This window comes from Gorilla gorilla, chromosome 4 (assembly GCF_029281585.2).
Source record: "Gorilla gorilla gorilla isolate KB3781 chromosome 4, NHGRI_mGorGor1-v2.1_pri, whole genome shotgun sequence".
NCBI lineage: Eukaryota > Metazoa > Chordata > Mammalia > Primates > Hominidae > Gorilla > Gorilla gorilla.
The window spans coordinates 143,233,490-143,259,815 of record NC_073228.2 but is presented as its reverse complement, the minus strand read 5'-3'; the positions used below and the strand labels follow the sequence as shown (position 1 = coordinate 143,259,815).

Genomic DNA, 26,326 nt, shown 5'->3' with positions numbered 1-26,326 from the left:
CTGCCACGGCCTCTCAACACCCTCCACAGTGCCCTTCCATGCCTGGGTATGGCCTGGGTGGAGGGGACCTCAGGGCTAGGGAAGGAGACCATGTGTGTCTTGGAAACACTGTAGCATCCCTGTCTCCCTGAACTTGCCTCCCAGGAGGCTGGCAGCCATACCTCATTCCTTCTGGTGGTTGAGTGGCCAGGGAGCCTTGGGGTCAATCAGGCTTGGGTTTCTCAGCATGGCCCCTCTAGCTATGTGGCCTTGGATTTGTCACCTCTCTCTGAGCCTTTGTGTCGGAAGAGGCAGAATAAACATGACAGTCTCATTTCTCAGAAAGGTCAATGAAACAAAAAAAGATGATGGCAGCCAACCAACTCTTCCCACAAGGCACTCAGCACAGTGCCTGCCACTTGGCCAGATCACAGGATGTGGGCAGTATCGGCCCCTATGTGTTCCTGCCTAGGCCCAGCCCCTCTCCTTGCCTCATCGCTCCCTATCTGTGAAATGGAGCTGAGATGGCTGGAGCCAGGGTCCAGCTAGAGGACAATGCCCACGTGGCATCTTCGGGGCCCTGGAGGAGGGAGTGGGAGGAGGATGGGAGGGGTGAGGTGTCAGTTCCCCATTGGTCTAGGCCAGGTGTCCTGTGGCGGTCCCCACACCACACAAGCACACACACATCTGCACCTCAACCACAGACTACACTTGCTGAACTGGCTCCTGGGGCCATGAGGCTGTCACTGCCACTGCTGCTGCTGCTGCTGGGAGCCTGGGCCATCCCAGGGGGCCTCGGGGACAGGGCGCCACTCACAGCCACAGCCCCACAACTGGATGATGAGGAGATGTACTCAGCCCACATGCCCGCTCACCTGCGCTGTGATGCCTGCAGAGCTGTGGCTTACCAGGTGAGTCCTTCGCCACTGTCACCCTGCCCTGCTCACACCCCTTCTCAAGCCAGACCCCTCCACCCACCTCACATTCCACCACCGGCCTTGAATCCCCAATCCCTACCACTGGGCATCAAGCCACAGATGCAGCCTTTCATATATTCCATGCCTCAGTTTACCCATCTGCCTGCCTAACAGCAGACAATCTGGGAGACCTCCTCAGTATTTTGAGACCCCAGGGAATCACTCACTTGTCCTTAGACTTCTCCCTTTCCAGGCCCATCCTTGAGTCCGGACTCCCTCCCCAAGCCTGATGGGGCGGCTTTGGCTATGTGTACATGGTGCACGTGCACACGTGTGAGCGCCTGCACGTGAGTATGCGTGTGTCTGGCTTCACACACACACCTGCTGAGCATGCCTGCGTGCCAGTGTCTCTGTGAGGTGGGGGCCTGGGAGTACTTGTGTGATTGAATATTGGGCTCCAGTTTTTCTTACCTTGCTCTTGTGGTTTAAAATGGCACGTGCCGGCCGGGCGCGGTGGCTCACGCCTGTAATCCCAGCACTTCGGGAGGCTGAGCGGGGCCGATCGCCTGAACTCAGGAGTTCGAGACCAGCCTGGCCAACATGGTGAAACCCCGTCACTACCGAAAATACAAAATTTTAGCTGGGTGTGGTGGCACACACCTGTAGTCCCAGCTACCTGGGAGGCTGAGGGAGAAGAATCACTTGAACCTGGGAGGTGGAGGCTGCAGTGAGCTGAGATCGTACCACTGCACTCCAGCCTGGGCAACGAACGGCGTGAGACTCTCTCTAAATAAATAAATAAATAAAAATAAAATGACACTTGGCACTGGGCAGGTGTGCCCTGGAGGAGGGACCCCAGTGCCCAGGCCTCACCTACCACTTCAGCATTTCTTTCCCATCCCCCACCCCCATCCCAGAGAGCTTTGGGGGCTGGGGGAGGGGCCATGCAACAGCCTCACAGGTGCTTCCTGCTCAAACGGCTCTCTTGCCACTTTATTTTCCCCAGAGACTCTGCTCCTATCCTCCCCACCTCCCCCTAACTGAGCAGCAGTCCTGAGGCCCTGCCTCCCAGTCCCTCCTTGTTCCAGATGTGGCAAAATCTGGCAAAGGCAGAGACCAAACTTCATACCCCAAACTCTGGGGGGCGGCGGGAGCTGAGCGAGTCGGTCTACACGGATGTCCTGGACCGGAGCTGCTCCCGGAACTGGCAGGAGTGAGTTGCCAATCCTGCCCCCACCTCCCTCCTCCAAGGGCAGGCGTGGTGGGTGGAGATTCCCACTCAGCCGCTCACACAACACACACACTCCTCTAGGACTCTTGTCCAAGGGAGGGGCTGGCTGGGATGAAGTCTGGGCTCTGGAGCTGAGAGCAAGTGGAAGAGCAGAGGGCCAGTGGACAAGGTCACCTTGTGACCTTGGGCCAGGGGCTTTCCCTCTTTGAATTCCACAAACACCCAGCATGTCCAGCTTGCCGTGGAGATGGGTCTCTCCCTGGCTGGGCTCCTGCCAAAACTGTACTCCTCTCCTCTCCACTGCCACCAGCTACGGAGTTCGAGAAGTGGACCAAGTGAAACGTCTCACAGGCCCAGGACTTAGCGAGGGGCCAGAGCCAAGCATCAGCGTGATGGTCACAGGGGGCCCCTGGCCTACCAGGTGATGCCTGGGGCTTGGGGATAGGATGAAGCTCCTGGAGCCTTGGTTTGCCCCACTGTGGGCTGGGCAGCATCTGAGGCTCCTGCTCGGCTCCCCTAGGCTCTCCAGGACGTGTTTGCACTACTTGGGGGAGTTTGGAGAAGACCAGATCTATGAAGCCCACCAACAAGGCCGAGGGGCTCTGGAGGCATTGCTATGTGGGGGACCCCAGGGGGCCTGCTCAGAGAAGGTGTCAGCCACAAGAGAAGAGCTCTAGTCCTGGACTCTACCCTCCTCTGAAAGAAGCTGGGGCTTGCTCTGACGGTCTCCACTCCCGTCTGCAGGCAGCCAGGAGGGCAGGAAGACCTTGCTCTGTGCTGCCATCCTGCCTCCCTCCTCCAGCCTCAGGGCACTCGGGCCTGGGTGGGAGTCAACGCCTTCCCCTCTGGACTCAAATAAAACCCAGTGACCTCACTTCTTTTCTCTGCAAAAGGTGCTTGGGGGGCTGGGAGTGCAGACATTGGTGTTTCTGCTGATGTCCCTTCTAAAAAAAAAAAAAAAAAAAAACTCTCAAAATCAATTTTTTTTTTTTTGAGACAGTCTCACTCTGTCACCCAGGCTGGAGTGCAGTGTTCTTGGCTCGATGCAACCTCCACCTCCCAGGTTCAGGCGATTCTCCCACCTCAGCCTCCTGAGTAGCTGGGATTACAGGCACCCACCATCATGCCCAGCTAATTTTTGTATTTTTAGTAGAGACGGGATTTCACCATGTTGGCCAGGCTGGTCTTGAACTCCTGACCTCAGGTGATCCACTCGCCTTGGCCTCCCAAAGTGCTGAGATTACAGGCATGAGCCACCGCGCCCGGCCTTCAAAATGCTTTTTCTATTCTCTCACTCGACAACAACACAGAAGATGGCTGTGACCGAATGCATGGGGGCTTTCCCCCACACACCAGGCAAGCAGTTCTGCAGCCAACACCAGCTGGGTGCCCTCCAAAATTCAATTCTGGCACTATCTACCTGGAGATAGTGTCAGATCCCACAGGCTGAGGGCTCAGTCCCCCGTTCTGTCCCTCATTCAGACACCAGTTCCAACTCCAGGACTCTGGAGCTTCTGGCCTACTGGCTTCAAGATGAGGTTCCCACAACCCCCTCTTTGAGTTCAACTAATTTGCTAGAGTGGTTCGCAGAGCTCAGAGAAACGTTTACCAGTTTATTATAAAGGATGTTACAAAGGATACAGATGCAGAGATGTGTAGGGCAAGGTATGGGGAATGGGCTCAGAGCTTCCATGCCCTCCATGGATGCATCACCGTCCAGGAACCTCCACATGTTCAGCTATCCAGAAGATCTCTGAACCCTGCAATTTTGAGTTTCTGTGGATAATTCATTACGTAGGTATGATTCATTAAGCCATTGGCCATTGGCGAACAACTTACCCTCCAACATGTCTGCCCTCCCTTGACTGGGGATGGGGGGTGGGGGAAGGCTGAAATCCTGCCTTGGTCTCTCTAGTGACCAGCCCCTGTCCTGAAGCTACCCTAGGGGCTGCCAGCCATCAGTCAATCATTAGCACACAAGAAGACATCATTTTGGGGATTCTAAGATTTTAGAAATTGTACTCCAGGAAACAGAGGTCAAAGACCAAATATATATTTCACAATATTACATCCCTCCTACAGAAGGCCAAATTTGCATCCCTACAACTTCCAGAGGTAAGAGGGAGCCATCAATGGTGTGGTGATGTAACCGCCCAAAGGGTTCACCTTGCCCAAGCCTAGACAGAGCCGATTGCTCAAGACAGGGGAATTACAATAAAGACTAATTAACGCAGAGCCGGCTGTGTAGGAGACCAGAGTTTTACTATTACTCAAATCAGTCTCTCCAAGCATTCAGGGAGCAGAGTTTTTAAGGACAACTTGGTGGATGGCGGGGAAGCCAGTGAGCCAGGAGTGCTGATTGGTCAGGACTGAAATCATAGGGAGATGAAGCTGTCTCCTTGCCTTGAGTCAGTTCCTAGGTGGAGGCCACAAGTCCCAGCGAGCCAATTTATGGATCTGGGTGATGCCAGCTGATCTATCAAGTGCAGGGTCTGCAAAGTATCTCAAGCACTGATCTTAGGAGCAGTTTAGAGAGGGTCAGAATCGTGTAACCTCTAGCTGCATGACTCCTAAACCAAAATTTCTAATCTTGTGGCTAATGTTGGTCCATCCTACAAAGGCAATCTAGTCCTCAGGCAAGAAGGAGGTCTGCTTTGAGAAAGGGCTGTTATTGTCTTTGTTTTAGACTATAAACTAAAAACTAAGTTTCTCCCAAGGTTAGTTCAGCCTACACTCAGGAATGAAGAAAGACAACTTGGAGGTTAGAAGCAAGATGGAACTGATTAAGTTAGATCTCTTTCACTGTCTCAGTCATAATTTTGCAAAGGTGGTTTCAGTGACATCCCAGGTCTTCAGAGCCTTCATGAGAAAAGAGAACCAAGGAAAACTGTGCACGCAGGCCACCTTGTGGCACACCTATTCCAGCCACTCCATGCTATCTGCACCCCTCCCAGAACACATGTCTCACTGGGTCTACACCCAATGGCTGTTCATTTTCCACACTCTGCCTTTGACCCCAGCTGGTATGGATGGGCCCTGAGTTTCTGACCAGCCAGATTCAACATTTTGGTTCTCAGTCCTGCTTTCTCTGGAAATTCTTCTGGCTGGGGCTTTTCCTTAGTAAAGGAGCCCTGGACCCCACCTAGGTCTGGGAACTGGAGATCGGTGGCACCAGAACTTTCAGTTTCCTTTGTGAGTGTCTCTGATCTGGCCAAGCCCTGGGAGAGAGACAGAACATTCTAACCCTCATTTTTAGAAATATTTTTATTTTGCACGAGAGCCATGTGCAGGAAGACAATCTAATCCCCCTTTGACAGATGCAGAAACCGAAACTTACACAACAGAAGAGGTTTGGGCCAAGTCCCTGGCTGAGTAGTAGTAGGGCTGGGAGGGAATTCAGACTTAGGGGACCGGGGAGGCGGGCTGCTGGGGGAATGGAGGTGCCTGGGGCAGGCCCTGGCCACTCCAGCTTCCCTGGGAGCTGCACTCAGCCGCCTCCATCCTTCACCTGTTCCAGGACCTGCCTGAAGCCCCACTATCCGTGGCCTTCACTCAGGAGAGAAACCCTAGACACCAGGAGGAAAGTCAGGGCCCAAGAAACCCACTAAGCTGTCAGGACAGGGTGTGGAGCCAGGCACCTGTGACATGGACCTGTGTTTCTGTGGGGTGATTAGAGAGGCTGCATCAGCTCTGGGTGTGTGGGCCCCTTCGTGCTACTGTGGATCTGGGACCGTGTTCTCCACCTTGTTCTCTATGCGTGTTGTGTGGTTTGGGTTGAATTGAGTGTCCATGGAGCCGTGTCTGCAGGGGGTCGAGCTTGGTCTCCACAGCACCCTGGGGAGTTCTGGGAGGAGAAGTTGGAGAGAAAAGTGCTGGGGAGTTGCAGAGGCTTCAAACTGGTCCAGCAACTTTGGAAATTGGGAGCAGTAGCCAAGAGGGAGAGGAGAGGACAGGCGGACAGAGGAACAGTGTGGACACCGGCAGGCGGGCGGACTCAGTGCTGTGGCATGAAGCTGCTGCCCAGCTGGAGAGCAGTGCTGCCCCTTGGCCCTTCGGGCAGGGCCTGGCCATGGGCACAGCGACCCAGAAGTAGGTGGTCTCTAGAGTGCTGGGGCTGGGGCAGCCCAGAGGGGAACAGAATGGGGACCTCAGGCCCAGCCCTCACCAGCTGAGGAGCCTGAGTTCTTAGGGCCCCTCCCCATGTCCCCCTCTGCCATCCTCAGGCCCTAGGGCCAGGCTGGGCTGGGCCTGCCAGGAGGGGAGACAGGCTGGGCATAGGACTGCCTTCCTGGGCTGGGTGATGGACAGTCACACAGGGCTTGGTGCATAGAAAGGCCCCACGCTCCATCTAATGCTCCTGCTATCTTTAAATTCTTTATACTTTTGGAATAAAGGCCTCACATTCTCACTTTGCACTGGGTCCCAGAAATTATGTGGCTGGGAGGGGAAAGGGATCTGTGCCCTGACACAGAGTGCAGGCCCGGCCGGGCCAGCCTAGGCAGCTCCGCCTGCAGAGGCCCATCTGCTGCCTGCCTCAGGGACCCTGAGGGGTGCAGGGTGGTGGGGGCAAGGCAGCTCAGACCAACCTGAATTTTAGGATTGGTTTCTGCAAACTTGCTATCTGCATGGCTTGGGTCAAATCACATCTACTGAATCTGTTTCCTTCGCTGTTAAAGGGGTTAATACCGCCCAGCACAGGGGTTACTTGGGACAGTGCAGATCCATGTTTCTTGGCACAAGGCCAAGGCCATTCCTCAATAACGAGAATGACTATGATGATGATGATGATGATGATAATGATCAACTGGTTATTAATCAGTGGGGAAGGGCCTCATACAGGGAGTTACATAATAAGTGCCTGTTTCCACTCCCTCTTTCTCCGCTCACCTGGGGCTTGGTAAACTTCTGGTCCTCACCCCCTCGACTCTGGCCCTCTCTTGGGAAACAAGAACAGGTCCGGCGCCCGGGCGCAGATGTGGGCAGGGAAGGGCACATGTGGCAGAGGCTTGGGTGGCTTTTACTGTCCTAGTGAGAGTTAATACATTACCTCTGCCCGGGCCCCCCTTTCGCAATCCAGAGCTGGGCATCTGGTTACAGATTTACTTCAAACAATGCCTGATATGTGGAGTAAAGTCCTCCTCCTTGGCCTTTGTCAAGTCATCCTCTCTTCTCCTCAGGAACTGCTCAAACCTGTGCCCCAAAGATGAGGGCCCAGGAGGACCCCGAGGGCCGGACACAGGTGCTGGGGCTGGGGGTGGGGGCTAGGTGGGGGCAGGGGGGATGGGGGGCTGGAGGGCCTGTGCAGGCCTTCTTCCTGGAGGCCAGAGATAAACGTTCTGATGAACTTGATAAGAGTGACTGTCCCAAATTGAATGTGGCAACTGGGGAATGGGTGGAGGTGGGGGTGAAGGAGCCTGCAGCTTTGGGACTGGCTGACTCCAGGTTGGGGTTCAAGAGAGGCCGAATCTCCCCGCCAGTGACACCCCAAGGATCTCCAGGGGGCAGAGGTGGGACCGGATTGGACTTGTCCACAGTCTTGAGCCCTCTTGGCCCCCTCTCCTGTGGTCTCCAAGACTTCTGACTTAAGGGTCCACTTCCCTGGCTAAAATGGCAGGTCCTGAGGGCTCTAGAAGCTGGCACAGTAGACTCATCCCTGCGGGAAGCAATGCGAAGTGGGAGAAAACTGTGGCCAGGCCGAGTGGCAGCCGGGTGGATGGACTGTTGGGGAGGGCGGGAACCCCGCTCTCAGTTGCTGACAAGCCACTTGGGCTGCCTGATTGATTCTGGGGCAGAATGGATTTTGCCTGTCCCCATCACTCCACCCTAAGCTACTTATCTCTGCTGGCTCCAGCATGAATCCACCAGGGACCCCCCGACCCCGCTACCCACAGAGCCTAAGTTTGACATGTTGTACAAGATCGAAGACGTGCCACCTTGGTACCTGTGCATCCTGCTGGGCTTCCAGGTGGGTCCCCCAGGGCCTCCCCGCCCTCACTCTGCACACTCCCCGGGGACTCCAGCCCCTCCCTGGCCAGCAGGGAGTATCTTGGGTAACAGGAAGAAAAACCTGAGGTCAGCACAGTGGCTGTCAGCAAGCAGGAGTCAGGAAGAGGCTGAGTCCTGAAAGAAGATGAACACCCTGGGGGAGTGTGACGCTTGCCAGGTGGGGTGTTGGTGACAGGGAGCAGAGCCGACTCCACGGAAGCCGCAGGAATATCTTGGGCGGAAATTAGTGACCCCCAGAGTGGTCAGCAGTAGCTCTCTGGGAATCCCTTGTGGGGACTGCCAGTCCTGGGCAGGCAGCCGGTTCCAGGCCCGCTGAGGCAGGCATGAGGACACTAGGTTGTCCCCTCTCCCTGGAGCTCTGGGGTCCGGCCTCATGCACTCTGCTCTCTCCCTCTGCCCAGCACTACCTGACATGCTTCAGTGGTACCATCGCCGTGCCCTTCCTGCTGGCTGAGGCGCTGTGTGTGGGCCACGACCAGCACATGGTTAGTCAGCTCATCGGCACCATCTTCACGTGCGTGGGCATCACCACTCTCATCCAGACCACCGTGGGCATCCGGTGAGCTGCCCAGCCCCCCCACCCATCCCCCGCCACCCCTCCACTGTGATCCACACAGCAGGAGCAGGTGGGCTCCCAGAGGACACTGGTGAGACAAAAAAGCCGCTTTCTGCCTCCACCTGCTTCTCCTATCCCAGGCCAGCCTTAGAGCTGGGCAGCACGGCCCCAACCCTGGGAACCTTGATCTAGGCACACTTCAAAGACCAGGCATCTGCAAGTTTAAGGGAATGTACCCTCGCTGGCTCTCCCCTCTTTTTTTTTTTTTTTTTTTTTTTTTTTTTTTTTTTGGAGACGGAGTTTTGCTCTTGTTGCCTAGGCTGGATTGCGGTGGTGTGATCTCGGCTCACCACAACCACCACCTCCCGGGTTCAAGCGATTCTCCCGCGTTCAAGCGATTCTCCCACCTTAGCCTCCTGAGTAGCTGGGGTTACAGGCATGCGCCACCATGCCCGGCTAATTTTGTATTTGTATCCACCCACCTTGGCCTCCCAAAGTGCTGGGATTACAGGCGTGAGCCACCAAGCCTAGCCGGCTCTCCCCTCTTAAACCCCATTCTGAATATTGCCCAAATGGCAGCCCTGAGCTAGCTCCCAGGGTTGGTGCCAGCCTCTTCGACAGCCCACCCTCCCGGGGCCCCATGCCCCTGAGTGCACAGCCCTAGGCCTGGGTGGCATTTGAGCTGTTTGAGCGGCGGGGGACAGGGGAAGATTGTGAGAGAAACCTGGATGCGGGAACTGAGGTGTCCAATTCCGGGCAGGTGCCCCCTCCTCACAGTGCAGGAGCTGGTGGTGGGAAGGGGGCAGGTTTTGAGCTGGGGGCTCCATTTGTTTTCTTCCTTGGGCAGCCAAAATGTTAGAGATGGTCTTCCCTGGGGCCTCAACGATTTCCATCTGCCCTTGTCCCTTGTGTCTCTGTCACTCTCTCTGTGCTCTCCTTTCCTGATCTCTCCCGGCATCTATATCCCTCCTCCCCACCCGCCCCTCCCCACCCCTGTTGCTTTGTGCCTCTCCTCCAGGCTGCCGCTGTTCCAGGCCAGTGCCTTTGCATTTCTGGTTCCAGCCAAAGCCATACTGGCCCTGGAGAGATGGAAATGCCCCCCGGAAGGTGGGTACACTTCTGGGGTCTGCAGTGGGGAAAAGGGGAGGCCCAGAGACCTGGAGGTCTGAGCAACTGTCCTGGGTCGACACCAGGGTGCAGCCATGGCAGCATCTTCTCTCCCTCTCTGTCTCTGTACCTGGTCCGTGTGTGTATCCCTGACTCTACCCCCAGAGGAGATCTACGGTAACTGGAGTCTGCCCCTGAACACCTCTCATATCTGGCACCCACGGATACGGGAGGTGGGTTTGCATGTAAGCATAGAAGAGGCCGGGTCCTGAGGAGGGGCTATATGGGAGTGAGGGTGGCCGCTGAGTTTGGGGATTTGAGGAGGTGGTCCAGGAGCTTTGTTCCTGCTAGCAGCAGCCAGGTCATGACCTTTACATGGTGACTTATGGCTGATGTTTGCCCTTCCAGGTCCAGGGTGCAATCATGGTGTCCAGCACAGTGGAGGTGGTGATTGGCCTGCTGGGGCTGCCTGGGGCCCTGCTCAACTACATTGGGCCTCTCACAGTCACCCCCACTGTCTCCCTCATTGGACTTTCTGTCTTCCAAGCTGCTGGCGACCGAGCTGGCTCCCACTGGGGCATCTCAGCTTGGTGAGCAGGCACCAGGCCTGATCCCTGCCCAGCCCCAGCACCCTACCCTCTTCATGTCCTTGGTCCTTCTTCCCGGCTCCTGGCCCCAGCCTGGCCTCCCATCCACTTCCTGATTGTGCCTCTGCCCCCAGCTCCATTCTCCTGATCATCCTCTTCTCCCAGTACCTGCGCAACCTCACCTTCCTGCTGCCTGTCTACCGCTGGGGCAAGGGCCTCACTCTCCTCCGCATCCAGATCTTCAAAATGTTTCCTGTGAGGACCTGGCAGGAGGCTGGGGCTGGGACTATGGCCAGGGCTTGGGCTGAGGTGGGAGCAGGTTAGCCTGGACAGAGACCTCCAGTGCCTTCAGTGCCCCCTCACCCCCCTGCTTCAGATCGTGCTGGCCATCATGACCGTGTGGCTGCTCTGCTATGTCCTGACCTTGACAGACGTGCTGCCCACAGACCCAAAAGCCTATGGCTTCCAGGCACGAACCGATGCCCGTGGTGACATCATGGCTATTGCACCCTGGATCCGCATCCCCTACCCCTGTGAGCAACACCCCTTGGGCCCCTCTGCCCCCAACTGAGACCACCTATGAGACAGACTCCTGGTGACCCCAATCCAGCAGGTGACACACCTAGCATTAGCCGCACATTTATAGTGCGCCCAGCAGAGTGGTGTTTTACTTAGACAAAGCTTCAGTCCCACTTCCTGGCTCTGAGTGACTCAAATAAGCTCCCACAACTGTATAGCTCCCATCCCAGCCTGAGGTCTCCTGATCTGCTCTTGCTCCTTCCAGCACTGCCCTGTCTATTCCTAACCATCACAGTCTCCTCACTGTAGCCACCATCCTGTCTCCCTCCGAGCACAGGTCAGTGGGGCCTGCCCACAGTGACTGCGGCTGCTGTCCTGGGAATGTTCAGCGCCACTCTGGCAGGCATCATTGAGTCCATCGGAGATTACTACGCCTGTGCCCGCCTGGCTGGTGCACCACCCCCTCCAGTACATGCTATCAACAGGTAGCCTACCTGCCCTCCTCAGTATCTGATCTCCTCAGGGGCCCCCCAGGAAGCACACACAGGAACGGGGTGGAGGCCCAGGGGGTAGGCTTAGGCAAGTCGGGAACACGCTCCAGACCTCATTCTCCTTGTTTGTGCGATGGGGGTGCCCTCTCATCACCCCTCTGTCTTTGCTGGGAGTAGCTGAGAAGATGGTGGAGTCCAAAGGGAACCGCCGTCATTGACAGCCCTCCATGTGCCCGGCTCTGACTGTGCATTCTTATGCAACCTTTGAAGCATTTTGTGAGACGGGCACCGGTATTTATCCCAGGAGGAAATTGAAGGCCAGAATTACCCACAGGAGTAAGTGCCAGGGCACTAGGACTAGCTCTGGAGCCTGAGCATTCTGGCCTGTAGTAGGGAGTGCTACAGCTGATAGCTGCAGCCCCCACAGCCCCAGAGGACGGCAGCTTGCTAAGATGATGGGGGAACACAGACTGGTGCAGAGGCTAGACCAAGCCCCGACTCTCCCTTTCCTTACAGGGGCATCTTCACCGAAGGCATTTGCTGCATCATTGCGGGGCTATTGGGCACGGGCAACGGGTCCACCTCGTCCAGTCCCAACATTGGCGTCCTGGGAATTACCAAGGTGTCGCGACGAGCCAGAGCCAAGTCCTGCCCTAATTCCGTGGGCCGCAGGCCCCGCCCCAACTCGGTCCCCACTTTGGTTTAGCCCCACCCTGTCTTTGAGAGGCCTCGCCCCCGCATCAAGCCCCAGCCGGTTTATGCCTCGCTCTTATAATAGGCCCCGCCCCTGGAACTAACCCCGCCCCAGCCTCGTCCCCAGGTCTAGCTTCCCCGCTGGCTCCCCGGCAGGTGGGCAGCCGGCGCGTGGTGCAGTATGGTGCGGCTATCATGCTGGTCCTGGGCACCATCGGCAAGTTCACGGCCCTCTTCGCCTCGCTCCCTGACCCCATCCTGGGGGGCATGTTCTGCACTCTCTTTGGTGAGTGTCTGGCGCGGGCCACGGGTCGCGGTGTGGGTCGCCGAGTGGGACTCACCTGGATTGCGCGTGTGCGGCTCCTCCAGCGGTTCTCTTGCGCCCTTAGGCATGATTACAGCTGTGGGGCTGTCCAACCTGCAATTTGTGGACATGAACTCCTCTCGCAACCTCTTCGTGCTGGGATTTTCCATGTTCTTCGGGCTCACGCTGCCCAATTACCTGGAGTCCAACCCTGGCGCCATCAATACAGGTGCCTCCAGCTGTTTACTGTCTCCAAAGGCGGGGTGGGCCCAAAATTTTGAGCACAGCCCCCTCCCTCAAAGGCTCCACACAGCTACAGCCACAAATCTTACCCAACTCTGGGTGTCAACCAGCAGCTGAGAGCTTGGGTCACAGCTGTCCTTTACTAAGACACTTCCTGTGGACAGATATTGACCTTTACATGTGCTTATTTAATTTTCAAAACAGCTCCATTTATCTACATTTATCATTTCTCCATTATCATTTCAACTTTACAGATGAGGAAGATGAGGCTCAGTGATTTGTCCCAGGTGAACAACTAGCAACTGGCAGAATTGGGATTTGAACCCAGAGATAGGAAAGACAGAGATAGGTTTGAGATAGGGCTTTGTACTGTTCCTTTGCCATGGCTGCACAAGAGGAAGTCCCTCAACTCTGCTCTCCGGATTGGGCCATGACACCCATTGGCCCTTGGCCTATTCCACAGGCATTCTTGAAGTGGATCAGATTCTGACTGTGCTGCTGACCACGGAGATGTTTGTGGGCGGGTGCCTTGCTTTCATACTTGACAACACAGTGCCAGGTATGGTTCGGTCCTGAGAGGGGAATGAAGAACTAGGCTGGACTCATGCACTCCAACAGATGGCCTCTGAGCTGGAGCTGTGTGGTTAGGTCCCATGGGATGCAGGCCCTGCAGGGAGCATCAGGAATAGATGGGCTGGTGGAGTGCTCACTGGCTGGAGGGAGAGAATGAGGCACAGACATGCCTCAAAGGTCTTGAAGAGGATGGGGCCAGAAGAGTCACTGCTGGGTCCTGTGAATCCTTTCCTCTCCACTTTTTCCATTTCTTTCCTTTTTTTTTTCCGAGATGCAGTCTCGCCCTGTCACCCAGGTTGGAGTGCAGTGGTGCGATCTCAGCTCATTGCAACCTCCACTTCCCGGGGGGTTCAAGTGATTCTCCTGTCTCCTGAGCAGCTGGGACTACAGGTGGCTGCCACCACGCCCAGCTAATTTTCATATTTTTGGTAGAGATGGGGTTTCACCATATTGGGCAGACTGGTCTTGAACTCCTGACCTCAAGTGATCTGCCCGCCTCAACCTCCCAAAGTGCTGGATTACAGGCATGAGCCACTGCACCTGGCCTCCTCTCCATTTCTTAATAGCCACTGGGCTGAGGGATGTCTTTGCTTTCTTCAGAGTAGGACAGAGATAAATGCAGCATCAGTTTGTTGGCAAAATCCATCCACTCCAAATATGTCAGCAGCCTGCCACAATGGCGACTAGAAGAGCCACTAACATTTCCCTTTGGTACCAGAGCTTTTTGCAAAGATTGTGGAGGATACTTTGTGGGGCCCGCATAAAGATGCCAGTAAATATATAAAATAAATGTCACCAGGTGCTCTGATAACAAACAGTTAACATTTAGCAAACATATACTATAGGTAAGGCAGAGCTAAGTGTCTTACTTCATCCTCAAAAACCACAAAGTCATAAAGTCACAAAATTAAAACATCACGGCCGAGCGTGGTGGCTCATGCCTGTAATCCCATCACTTTGGGAGGCTAAGGCGGGTGGATCACGAGGTCAGGAGTTTGAGACAAGCCTGGCCAACATGGTGAAACCCCATCTCTACTAAAAATGCAAAAATTAGCTGGGTGTGGTGGCGTGTGCCTGTAATCCCAGCTTCTTGGGAGGCTGAGGCAGGAGAATTGCTTGAACATGGGAGGCGAAGGTTGCAGTGGGCCGAGATCGTGCCATTGCACTCCAGCCTGGGTGACAGGGCGAGACTCCATCTCAAAAAAAAAAAAAAAAAATTAAAACATCGCAAATCTGGGGTGTATATTTTAATTGAGACAGGGTCTCAGACTATCACCCAGACTGGAGTGTAGTGGCACAATCATAGCTCACTACAGCCTCAAACTCCTGGGCTTATGTGACCCTCCTGCCTCAGCCTCCCAAATAATTGGGACTACCGGTGCACAGGTGCATGCCACCATGCCCGGCTAATTTTTGAATTTTTTGTAGAGACGGGGTCTTACTTTATTGCCAAGGTTGGTCTTGAACTCCTGGGCTCAAGTGATCCTCCCATCTCAGCCTCTCAAAGTACTGAGATTATAGGTGTGAGCCACCACACCTGTCCTCAATTTTTTTTTTTTTTTTTTTTGAGATGGAGTCTTGCTCTTGTCACCCAGGCTGGAGCACAATGGCGTGATCTCGGCTCACTGCCACCTCCGCCTCCTGAGCTCAACCAATTCTCTTGCCTCAGCCTCCCAAGTAGCTGGGATTACAGGTGTGCACCACCACACCCAGCTAATTTTTGTATTTTTAGTAGAGACAGGGTTTCACCATGTTGGCCAGGGTAGTCTCAAACTCCTGACCTCAGGTGATCCGCCCACCTTGGCCTCCCAAAGTGCTAGGATTACAGGCATGAGCCACCACACCTAGCCTGTATTTTTAAATTAAGATGGGGGTCTATGTTGCCCAGGCTGGAGTGCAGTGGTTATTCACAGGTGTGATCATAGCATACTACAGCCTCAAACTCCTGGACTCAAGCAATCCTTCTGTCTCAGCCTCCTGAAGAGCTGAGAGTACAGGTGCATGCTATATACCATCTGGCTAAATCTGGGATTTTTAACAACATCCATCTGACACAGTCAATGGCCTGTGTCCCATCCACTGCACCATACTGCCTCTGCTGGAGGGTTTCACGGGACCTGGGCTACAGGACTGGGGAAGGCTCCACGGAGACGGGAGTTAATGACTGCATCAGTATAGGGACATAAGGGATGGTAGTAGCAAGATGATGGGCCTCCATTTTGTCACTTACCAGCCTGATCACAGCCACAGGTCCTGTCTGCCTCCCTCTCTCTGAAGATCCAAGTGTTTATATTCACATAACATAGGTGTCAGAGGCTGTCTCTGCACAGCTGGTGGGTTGGGGCTGGGGAGGACAGAGGAGGGCCAGGGTTCCCCGTAGGATTTTAGGCAGAATCAAAGGAGGGTGCTCTTGGTAGCAGCTGTCCCTTCGATGGATGGGTGGGTATTTGAACATGGTACCCCTGCCCATTTAGAGGATGCTAGACTGGGGGCTGGAACAGACCATCCTATGGGCCTGAGACAGTCAAGTGGCAGCCTCAATGCCTAGGGAATATGAGGAGATGGAGAGCATCTGGGTAGGCATCTGTACATGAAGAGGCTTCTTTGTGACTTGGGTGGCTAGTTTAAGCTATCCAGTCATCCTTAACAACAGCTGCAGAACTGCCTGAGTCCCTTATACCCCACCTTTCAACCCACCTGAGCATCACAACTGTCCCTGCCAGGAATCATCCTGTGTGTCATGCCACATAAGCTCAGCAGTCTTCAGTATCCACTGAGGAACCTAAAGCTCAGGGGGGTTAAGTCACTTGCCTAAGGTCACACAACCTGGATTCAAACTAAGGTCTAGCTGGCTCAAAACCCTGTCCTTAACCATGGAATAGCAAAAGCCTTTTCCAGCCCTTAACTTCCTGCTGGGGATGGGCCATTTTGCATTTGTTTTTTTTGTTTGTTTTTGAGACGGAGTCTCGCTCTGTCGCCCAGGCTGGAGTGCAGTGGCGCAATCTTGGCTCCGCCTCCCAGGTTCACACCATTCTCCTGCCTCAGCCTCCCGAGTAGCTGGGACTACCGGTGCCCGCCACCACGCCTGGCTGATTTTTTGTATTTTTAGTAGAGACAGGGTGCTCTTTGTCTTTACCTATCCAGAGCCCAACCTTAGAGGGCAGTCCATTTAGTTCAGCACATGCTGCTAGAGCTTACCAGCTTGGCCCTGAATTAGACACTGAGGAGGATATGTCAAAAAGTGTTAAGTCAGTAACAATTTGTTTAGAGGAGCTCCTGGCACAAGATAGGTGGTAAAACTAGATTTAAGCAAGCAATGAAGTCAAGGAAGCCGGGCTGGAGTTATTGGGAGGGTTTACTGATGAGGGAGAGTGGGTGAGGCCTAGGAAAAAGGAGGGGGCTTGGAGAAGTATAGAACGCACTGAAGGTTGGGATGTAGTGGGCAGGCTGACTGGTCTGCTAGAGGGAGCTCTGGGCTGGCTGCCATGTGTCTTGGCAGTGGTGCGAGGTAATCGGACACCAGGAACATAGTCCTACACCACACCTATGGCTCATCCCACTCTACTGTGCCCACTGTGTGTGCCCTTTGTACAGCCAAGCCCAATCAAAGTGTCTCTTCCAGACTGTGTGTGCCCTTTGTAGAGCCAAGCCCAAACAGTGTCTCTTCCAGGTAGTCTTCCCTAGGGACTCCACCCTCCCTCAGTGCCCTCTCCTGTGAGATTTTGGAACATAACTTGGTTTGTGCTACTCATGGGTTTGTTCTCAGCCTGGGCTGCCAGCAAGTGGAAATTCCCACTCCTTCTGCTAGATTTATAGTATTTCAGTCTTTGTCGATCCCAGCCCTCTTGTGAAAACCTGAGATCTCATGTGACCCTGCCCCACCTGAGGGAGAATTCCTAGTTGTAAAAATTACTAGCCCGGCTCAGTGGCTCACACCTATAATCCCAGAACTTTGCAAGGCCAAGGCGGGCTGATCACTTGAGGTCAGGAGTTCGACACCAGTGCCTGGCCAACATGGTGAAACCTCATCTCTATTAAAATTACAGTAATTAGCTGGGCGTGGTGGGTCACACCTGTAATCCCAGCTACTCGGGAGGCTGAGGCAGGAGAATCGCTTGCATCTGGGAGGCGGAGGTTGCAGTGAACCGAGATCAACCCACTGTACTCCATCCTGGGCAACAGAGCAAGACTCTGTCTCAAAAACAATTAACAACAACAACAAAAAAAAACAACACAAAAAAAACAAATTATTTGTTGTATCCCTACCTCCAAAGATTTTATTTAGCTTGACTTTCTGAAGTTTGTATTATAAAAATGAGTTTTTCACATATGGAATCATAATATGAAATATTAACACTGATTATAGTGTTTCAAAATATGCCTTCCTTACCCCCAGAACGCAATCTGGACTTGATTTGGTCCCCATGGGCCTAACACACATTACCACATACTCACAGATTTAGGTTCACAATTACTTAACTTTTTGTCTCTTTCTTCATCTTAAAATTTTGTATAGGCCGGGCACAATGGCTCACGCTTATAATCCCAGCACTTTGGGAGGCCAAGCCGGGCAGATCACAAGGTCAGGAGTTCAAGACCAGCCTGACCAACATAGTGACACCCCGTCTCTACTAAAAATACAAAAATTAGCTGGGCATGGTGGTGCATGCCTGTAATCCCAGCTACTAAGGAGGCTGAGGCAGGATAATCGCTTAAACCCGGGAGGAGGAGGTTGCAGTGAGCCGAGATCGTGCCAGTGCACTCCAGCCTGGGCAACAGAGCAAGACTGTCTCAAAAAAATAAATAAATAAAATAAAATAAAACAAAAATTTGTACAATGGTGTCTATACATCTCCCAGGGGTATGTTTTCAAGAAACAAGATAATGAAATTAAAGCACTTAGCACAGAGCCTGGCACACTGTAGTTACACAATAAATACTATTATAACTAGTATCCTTTAGTGTTCCTTAGAGCTCTGGCCAAGTTAGGAGCTCAGAAACCATAGATTCAGCCACGTTTTAGGACCAAATGATAGTTAAGGAAGATACTTGATTCCAGAAGTCTCCCTTAGGACTGGGTTATGGGAAGTGGGGGTGGCTGAGGGTTGCTGGCCTTGGTAAATGACCTCACTATCCTCTTCCAGGGAGCCCAGAGGAGCGTGGTCTGATACAGTGGAAAGCTGGGGCTCATGCCAACAGTGACATGTCTTCCAGCCTCAAGAGCTACGATTTCCCCATTGGGATGGGCATAGTAAAAAGAATTGCCTTTCTGAAATACATTCCTATCTGCCCAGTCTTCAAAGGATTTTCTTCAAGTTCAAAAGATCAGATTGCAATTCCAGAAGACACTCCAGAAAATACAGAAACTGCATCTGTGTGCACCAAGGTGTGAAAAATGACTTCCAGGAAAGGTAGGATGTGTCTATGGTTTTTGTGGGAGGGCTGAATAATCAAAACATTCTTATGCTTTAACCAAAGAAAAACCAAACTACTCAGTTCTCTTTCTTGTAAACTGTTTGAATGTCCTCAAAGAGAAGGTGAGCTGGGTAAAAAGTCAACATACGGATTTTGGGTGGAATTCCTTTACCATTTCATAGTAACAGCAGAACTTCCCAACTAGTGTGGGCCACTAAGAGGCTACAAGTATGCTGAAATGCAGATCCTCTAGCCTTCCAGACACCTGGGCAGAATCTGGGCCAATTGGAGTCCTTGAGCTAAGAACTCTAGCCACTGGCAGCCTCATTCTTGTACTCCAGTATGCTAGACAAGTATCACTTTGATATGCGACATGGAAAATGTCGAGAAATGCAGCACAAGAACAGCAAAAATCCTCTCATATACACTGCCTTGTCTCAATAACATCATAAAATTAAAACCCCTTACAACAGGATGCCTTTATCCTAAAACGATGCCTGTACAAGCCCTGATGAGGTGATACTTTGTCCTTAGGGCTTCAGAACGCATGGGCAGCTGATGCTCGGAAACCTTCCATCACTATCTGTAATGCAGATGCCTGGCTCTCTACTAAACACTGAAGTGGGTTCAATGTGCACATTCCCTCAGACAGACAAGAAAAGTTCCCAAAAAGAGAGGTTAGCCTAGACAACTCCTTAATAGTAAAAATAACAACACTTAAAACAGGACTTTCTATGTCTTAAGTACTTATATATATTAACTACTCACATAATCCAGAGACAGTTATTACTGCTATTTTAGAGATGTGGAAAGGAAGGTACAGAAAGGTTAAGTGATATGCCCATGATCACAGGATTCACATCCAGGAAGTCTGGCTAGAGATCCGTTTTCCTTCTTTTTTGAGACAGAGTCTTGCTCTGTCGCCCAGGCTGGAGTGCAGTGGCGCCATCTCGGCTCACTGCAACCTCCACCTCCCGGGTTCAAGCAATTCTCCTGTCTCAGCCTCCTGAGTAGCTGGGATTACAGGCATCTACCACCATGCCCAGCTTATTTTTGTAGAGATGGAGTTTCACCATGTTGGCCAGGCTGGTCTCAAACTCCTAACCTCAAATGATCCACCTACCTTGGCCTCCCAAAGTACTGGGATTACAGGCGTGAGCCACCGCACCCAGCCTAGAGCCCCCTTTTCTTTTTTTAAATTTTTTTCCCAACAAAAGCCACATTCAACAATCTTTACTCTTAAGGGCGATCACCTGAGGTCAGGAGTTCGAGTCCAGCCTGGCCAACATGGCAAAACCGCATCTCTACTAAAAAAATACAAAAATTAGCCAGGCGTGGTGGTAGGCGCCTGTAATCCCAGCTACTTGAGGCTGAGACAGGAGAATCGCTTCAGCCCAGGAGGCAGAGGTTGCATTGAACTGAGATTGCATGACTGCACTCCAGCCTGGGTGACAGAGTGAGACTCTGTCTTGAAATAAATAAATAAATAAATAAATAAATAAATAAATAAATAAATAAAGGCTGGGTGCGGTGGCTCACGCCTGTAATCTCAGCACTTTGGGAGGCCGAGACAGGTGGATAACCTGAAGTCAGGAGTTCAAGACCAGCCCGGCTAACATGGTGAAACTCGGTCTCTACTAAAAATACAAAAATTAGCCAGGTGTGGTGGCACACAACTGTAATCCTAGCTATTTGAGAGGCTGAGGCAGGAGAATCACTTGAACCTGGGAGGTGAAGATTGCAGTGAGCTGAGATCGTGCCACTGTACTTCAGCCTGGGCAACAGAGCAGGACTCCGTCTCCAAAAACCAACCAACCAACCAACCACACACTGGGGTACAGGTGCCCACACCAAAGAACCTCCCCTGTACCCACTGCCAGAAGAATGTGAGTCAGAACTGACTATATGGCTCTCTTAATCTTTTTCAACCTAATAAGCTCAAAAAAAGCCCTTGTGAAGAACAAAAAACAATGGAGGTTCTATTAGAGTAAGGTCACCATCACATTGGTCAGCCGTAAAGTTTCTTACATGACTATCTAGGATTCCCCTGACACTGAAGTCTGAGGTGATTAAGAAGCAAGGATGGGCAATGGGGTTATTCTACTGCTATATTCTGGAAAGGTACTTGCATGGCAACATACCTGTTAGAATCTAACAAAGCCTGAAAGCTTAGCACATTTTGCCAGCAAGATTGTCCTGAGGCACTGGGCCCATACTCAAGTGAGTAACACCACTACAGTACATTCCAGCACCAATAAACACAACCATCTGCTCAGTTCTACTATTATTTATTTTTTTAAATATTTTTGAAAAAATATAATTTTTTTACAATATTTTCAACTTAAACACTATTCACACTGAACACGTATGGCAGCTTAACCTACCCAAATATGAAGTTTAAGAAGCCAAAACTGTTCTAGCTTTGTTAAAAGAAAAGTTGTGCTGCAGACTCTTGTGATGGTTAACAAAGCAAGGAAAAGCACCACTCAAATCATAATGTTACAGTATCTTTGTTCAGCTGGATTATGGGTTGGTATTGGTCATATATTAGACTCCATACAGGCATAGCTATGATGCAGTGAATCCCTTAGAAGTTACAATTCTCAAATTACATACTTCCTCAGATGTAACATTAGAACTCAATATTTCTAACAATAACATACCAGAAAAGGCTGGACTGGCACTCATCTGCTGACTAACTTGTAGCCTCAGTAATATGACATACTTGCCTTTAACAAATTATCTCAAATTAACTAACAGACCTTCAGAAAATGGAGATTCTTTTTGATGGGGACATAATCAAATTTAAGTCTGAGAAATATGCTTAACAGTTGGAACTCAAATTAAATTACTGATTTTAAAGTTTAGACATTAACAAGTGATAGATTAGCCTCAAAAAAAAGACAATTTGGTAAGGTTTAGGTCTTTTAATTTGGTGCTTGTTCACAACTTGACTGGTGCTTCTTTCCTTGCTGTCTTCACATCAAGCCATGGGGCCAATTCTATTTTCAGTAAATGTTTGACAGCTTTTTACTTAGTAACAGTCTCAGCACTTTTATTAAGCATGCAAGACTAACAAAAACTTTGGCAATGCATAAGTGTAACACAGTGACGAGAGAGCTTTTACAATTAAGTCTTCTAATACTGCCTTCACAGTGTGGAAATTGTGCTACATCCACCAAAAGAGGGCCCCGTCTACTCAAATATTTCAGTACTTCACCCCAGGAACAAACTCCTTTGCATTTGGATTCAGATTGCTCTTGACCTGGAAAATAAGTACATAAAAAAGCAAGTTCATTAACATAGTTTCAGATACTAATTCAACCTAGATCCTCATGCAAAAACATCTTCCAAAAAAAAAAAAAAAAGACAAAAGAACTCAGTCTGTAAGACTATACTTAACCCCAAAAAACCCCAAAAAGGAAGAACCAGATGTAAGCTATACATCATATTAAATTACATCAACTTTTTCTTTTCTTTTTTTGTGACGGAGTCTTGCTCTGTCACCCAGGCTGGAGTGCAGTGGCACAATCTAGGCTCACTGCAACCTCTGCCACCTGGGTTCAAGCGATTCTCCTGCCTCAGCCTCCCAAGTAGCTGGGACTACAGGTGCGTGCCACGACACCCAACTAATTTTTTGTATTTTTATTTATTTATTTAGTTTTTTTATTATGAGACGGAGTCTCACTCTGTCGCCCAGGCTGCAGTGCAGCGGCGCGATCTCAGCTCACTGCAAGCTCCGTCTCCCGGGTTCACACCATTCTCCTGCCTCATCCTCCTGAGTAGCTCGGACTACAGGCGCCCACCGCCACGCCCAGCTAATTTTTTGTTGTATTTTTAGTAAAGACGGGGTTTCACCATGTTAGCCAGGATGGTCTCGATCTCCTGACCTCGTGATCCGCCCGCCTTGGCCTCCCAAAGTGCTGGGATTACAGGCGTAAGCCACCGCGCCCAGCCTAATTTTTTGTATTTTTAGTAGAGAAGGGGTTTCACCGTGTTAGCCAGGATGGAGCTGATCTCCTGACCTCGTGATCTGCCTGCCGGCCTCCCAAAATGCTGGGACTACAGGTGTCAGCCACCGCACCCGGCCTAAATTACATCAATTTTCTAAAGAGAAAGTAGGAATTGAAATTCAGTTTGCTTAAGTGTAACCAGAAATCCAGTAACTTCACATAAGTTACAGGAATAGCACGGAACAAGGAATTCTGTTAATCGAACTATGGTATGTAGCTTTCTTTAAACACTAAATACCAAGGAACCATGTTAAAGAAGTGTTGAAATTATGATTAAAGTAACTGGGGAATTGCTGATGGATTAATTTTACTTTAGAATCCTCACTACAAATGTGGAGTTGTTTTTCTACAATTGCCATCTTCTAATTCCCACAGGAAGCATGGTATATAACAGGAAAAGAAAACTACATGGGGAACCAGAAGACCTAAGTCTGAAATCCCAGCCCTGCCCCTAACTAACTTCTGTGTAAACTCAGATAAGTCACCTTTCTCTGGGATTCAAATTTTTGCATCAGTTAAAAAAAAAAGGGGGGGGGGGGAATGGGCCAAAGTCTGAGTCTTAGAGACTTGTACCAATGTTATGCTACGTCTCTAAATCTTTACTCTCCTAAGTAGACTTGTCAGCATCTAGGAAGAACAGCTAGAAATTTTCCTCTGTGATATTTTAGACTGCAAGTTGATAAAAATAAAAAGAAATGAGGGCAGGTTCCAGGGCCTGAAATGTAGGTATGCTGCAAGGCTTTTACATTGAATTTGACCCTACATCACTTCAAGACTAATGCATAATATTAAACATCATGTTGAAGAAATAATTTTAGTTTCGTAATTTATACATAGCAGTTTCTTTGGACAGGATATATTCTCCCTTCCCCCAAGGGAAATAATGTATCTACATTTTAAAAGTGTGAAGTTTAAGAAAAAAAAGCAGCATTCCTTTTCTCTTTTTTTGAGACATGGACTCGCTCTGTTGCTTAGACTGGAGGGCAGCGGCACAATCACAGCTCACTGCAGCATCGGCCTCCTGGGCTCAAGTGATCCTCTGGCCTCTGCCTCCCAAGTACCTGGGACCACAGGCCTGTGCCACCACACCCAGCTAACTTAAACTTTTTGTAGAAACAGGGTCTCCCTTTGTTGCCCAGGCTGGTCTCGAACTCCTGGGCCAAAGTAATCTTCCCACTTTGGCCTCCCAAAGTGCTGGGATTACAAGCATGAGCCACCATATCCAGGCACAGTGTTCTTAAATGAACAATTTTCTGGGAGCGACAGAAGAATAAGAATGAAACAAAGTAATATCAAATAGACTGAGAAGAACAAACCAGCTTCTGTACTATGGAATTATACTGGGTCCAGATTAAAGTTATACATTATGCTCAGCCAAGAGTGTTACTCTGCAGGGCAACTGGATTATTTATGGTGACTAATGTAGCCGTAAGTAATCATACCCTCCCCCCCAGACTATTCAGATCATACAGCTGCTCAAATGGGTTACCATCACTTACTGCAACAAAGGCTATATACCAAAATGTAAACTTCAGTGCTCTCTACACCATCCTTTAGAATGGTTTCCAAATGACCGACTCAGGCAAGTTGGCTGTATAATAAATCCTCTGTAGTACTTTTAAAAAATTAACATGCCCAGACAACTGAGCATGTTGGGATGTAACTAAAGAACTGATTTTTGTATTTAATGCTTCATAGGTAATTATGGTGTACAGATTAGTTCAGTGGACCCAGCCAGTTCTCACTCTAGTGCTGATGTTTAGTTATCACAATTCCCCCCACCCCGCTATTTTTTTTTTTTTTTTTGAGGTGGAGTCTCACTCTGTCGCCCAGGCTAGAGTGCAACGACACCATCTTGGTTCACCACAACCTCCACCTCCCGGATTCATGCGATTCTCCTGCCTTAGCCTCCCAGGTAGCTGGGATTACAGGCACGCACCACCACGACCAGCTAATTTTTGTATTTTTAGTAGAGACGGGGTTTCACCATGTTGGTCAGGCTGGTCTCGAACTCTTGACCTCGTGATCTGTGTGCCTCGGCGTCCCAAAGTGTTGGGATTATAGGCATGAGCCACTGCACCCAGCCAAGACAAGATTAAAGAGCAAAACTTCTCCATCAAGCTACTTTTGTATAGGCAAGTAACATGATAATATTGTGTGTGTTTTTAAATTATTAATTCTTTAGGACATTTAAGTACCCTAGGGCAACATCAGGACTAAAAGCAGGGGCTAGAAGTCCGTCTAAGACTAGCTCTACAGTGTTGCCGGAAGTGATTCCATGTCGTGAGACTCTGCTTCCATTGTAAAAAGCAGCACAATTCCTTTTCCCTTTTTTTTTTGAGACAGTCTTGCTGTGTCACCCACGCTGGAGTGCAGTGGCGTAATCTCGGATCACTGCAACCTCTGCCTTCCAGGTTGAAGCGATTCTCCTGCCTCAGCCTCCCAAGTAGCTGGAACTACAGGTGCCCGCCACCATGTCCAGCTAATTTTTGTATTTTTTTTTTCTTTTTTTTGAGTCAGAGTCTCACTCTGTTGCCCAGGCTGGAGTACAATGGTGAGATCTCCACTCACTGCAACCTCCGCCTCCCAGATTCAAGCAATTCTCCTGCCTCAGCCTTTTGAGTAGCTGGGATTACTTACAGGCATGCACCACCACACCCAGCTAATTTTTGTAATTTTAGTACAGATGGGGTTTCACCACGTTGGCCAGGCTGGTCTTGAACTCCCGACCTCAGGTGATCCACCCACCTCGGCCTCCCAAAGTGCTGGGATTAAAGGCGTGAGCCACCGTGCCCGGCCAAATTTTGTATTTTTTATTCTATTTATTTATTTATTTTATGGAGTTTCGCTCTTGTTGCCCAGGCTGGAGTGCAATGGTGCAATCTCAGCTCACCACAACTTCCGTCTCCCGGGTTCAAGCGATTCTCCTGCCTCAGCCTCCCGAGTAGCTGGGATCACAGGCATGTGCTACCATGCCCGGCTAATTTTTTATTTTTAGTAGAGATGGGGTTTCTCCATGTTGGTCAGGCTGGTCTCAAACTCCTGACCTCAAGTCAACTGCCTGCCTCGGCCTCCCAGAGTGCTGGGGTTACAGGCGTGAGCCACATGCCCGGCCAGAAGCAGCACAATTTCTGAAGGGGAAAGAGATGTAGAATTCTTAAATACATGGGAGCTGGCTTTTCCACTTATGCAAAAGATGCACTAGGTTTTAAAAAGATGAAAAATAACTTTTTACCACAAGATCTTCCAGAGAAGAGCCATCACTGATAACAAGGTCATTAAACTGGTCTTGGATTTGGTCCATAGTTTGTGGGAGATCTCGAGCTGGAATAAACCATTCATGCTCTTCTTCCTCTTCCAGCATTTCTTGGAAACAGCGTTCAATAAATTCTTCTTCCCATAACTCCTCTTCTATCTAGATTTATAATAAAGGATAATTTATAGCACACTTGGTAGATATCACTAGGAATGGCTTAAAATATCTTGAACTAAACCATTTAAAGGCACAAAGTCATACTTTCTTTTCTGCTTCCATGCTAAGGAAAAAAAAATGCTTACCATAATGACCCGCGAAGATGTGTTTAGGGTTTTTCTATGTTTTTACTTTCATTAGTAGAACATTCTTTTTTCCATTGAGGGTGGCAGGGAAGAAGTAAAAAGAGATGCCTGTCTCTTTTTTCTGTGCCTGTCTG

General features: G+C 50.6%; 3 protein-coding genes across 5 annotated transcripts in view; 2 read left to right on the top strand and 1 right to left on the bottom strand.

Moving 5' to 3' along the window:
• Nucleotides 1-305: 305 nt before the first annotated feature.
• MZB1 (marginal zone B and B1 cell specific protein) lies at nt 306-3,001 on the top strand. Its single transcript, XM_004042603.5, has 4 exons — nt 306-890; nt 1,985-2,109; nt 2,438-2,548; nt 2,648-3,001. The coding sequence occupies exons 1-4, from the start codon at nt 504-506 to the stop codon at nt 2,802-2,804; spliced, it is 780 nt and encodes a 259-aa protein (XP_004042651.2). The 5' UTR covers nt 306-503; the 3' UTR covers nt 2,805-3,001.
• Nucleotides 3,002-7,257: 4,256 nt separating this feature from the next.
• Nucleotides 7,258-23,446, top strand: SLC23A1 (solute carrier family 23 member 1). Its single transcript, XM_019028004.3, has 15 exons — nt 7,258-7,366; nt 7,979-8,092; nt 8,535-8,692; nt 9,708-9,796; nt 9,962-10,029; nt 10,205-10,386; nt 10,518-10,638; nt 10,760-10,916; nt 11,240-11,387; nt 11,910-12,015; nt 12,243-12,372; nt 12,476-12,619; nt 13,097-13,192; nt 18,351-18,617; nt 23,010-23,446. Exons 1-14 carry the CDS (start codon nt 7,331-7,333, stop codon nt 18,596-18,598), a joined length of 1,797 nt encoding a protein of 598 aa, XP_018883549.1. The 5' UTR covers nt 7,258-7,330; the 3' UTR covers nt 18,599-18,617; nt 23,010-23,446.
• Nucleotides 20,894-26,326, bottom strand: part of PAIP2 (poly(A) binding protein interacting protein 2) — a 27,726-nt gene continuing 22,293 nt past the window's right edge. For all 3 annotated transcript variants that reach the window (XM_004042602.4, XM_019028010.4, XM_019028011.3), the window contains 2 exons: nt 25,870-26,049; nt 20,894-21,886 (listed from right to left, as the gene is read on the bottom strand). In XM_004042602.4, coding sequence (XP_004042650.2) covers nt 21,830-21,886; nt 25,870-26,049 — 237 coding nt within the window. In that variant the 3' untranslated portion in view covers nt 20,894-21,829. The remainder of the gene's footprint in view (nt 21,887-25,869; nt 26,050-26,326) is intronic.

Coding starts and splice junctions, on each gene's coding strand:
- MZB1 (XM_004042603.5), top strand. CDS start 504: ATGGCTGGAGCCAGGGTCCAGCTAGAGGACAATGCCCACGTGGCATCT. Junction 2,110..2,437: donor TGCTCCCGGAACTGGCAGGA/GTGAGTTGCCAA, acceptor CACTGCCACCAG/CTACGGAGTTCGAGAAGTGG. Junction 2,549..2,647: donor GGGGGCCCCTGGCCTACCAG/GTGATGCCTGGG, acceptor CGGCTCCCCTAG/GCTCTCCAGGACGTGTTTGC.
- SLC23A1 (XM_019028004.3), top strand. CDS start 7,331: ATGAGGGCCCAGGAGGACCCCGAGGGCCGGACACAG. Junction 10,639..10,759: donor AGATCTTCAAAATGTTTCCT/GTGAGGACCTGG, acceptor CCCCTGCTTCAG/ATCGTGCTGGCCATCATGAC. Junction 11,388..11,909: donor CCAGTACATGCTATCAACAG/GTAGCCTACCTG, acceptor CTTTCCTTACAG/GGGCATCTTCACCGAAGGCA.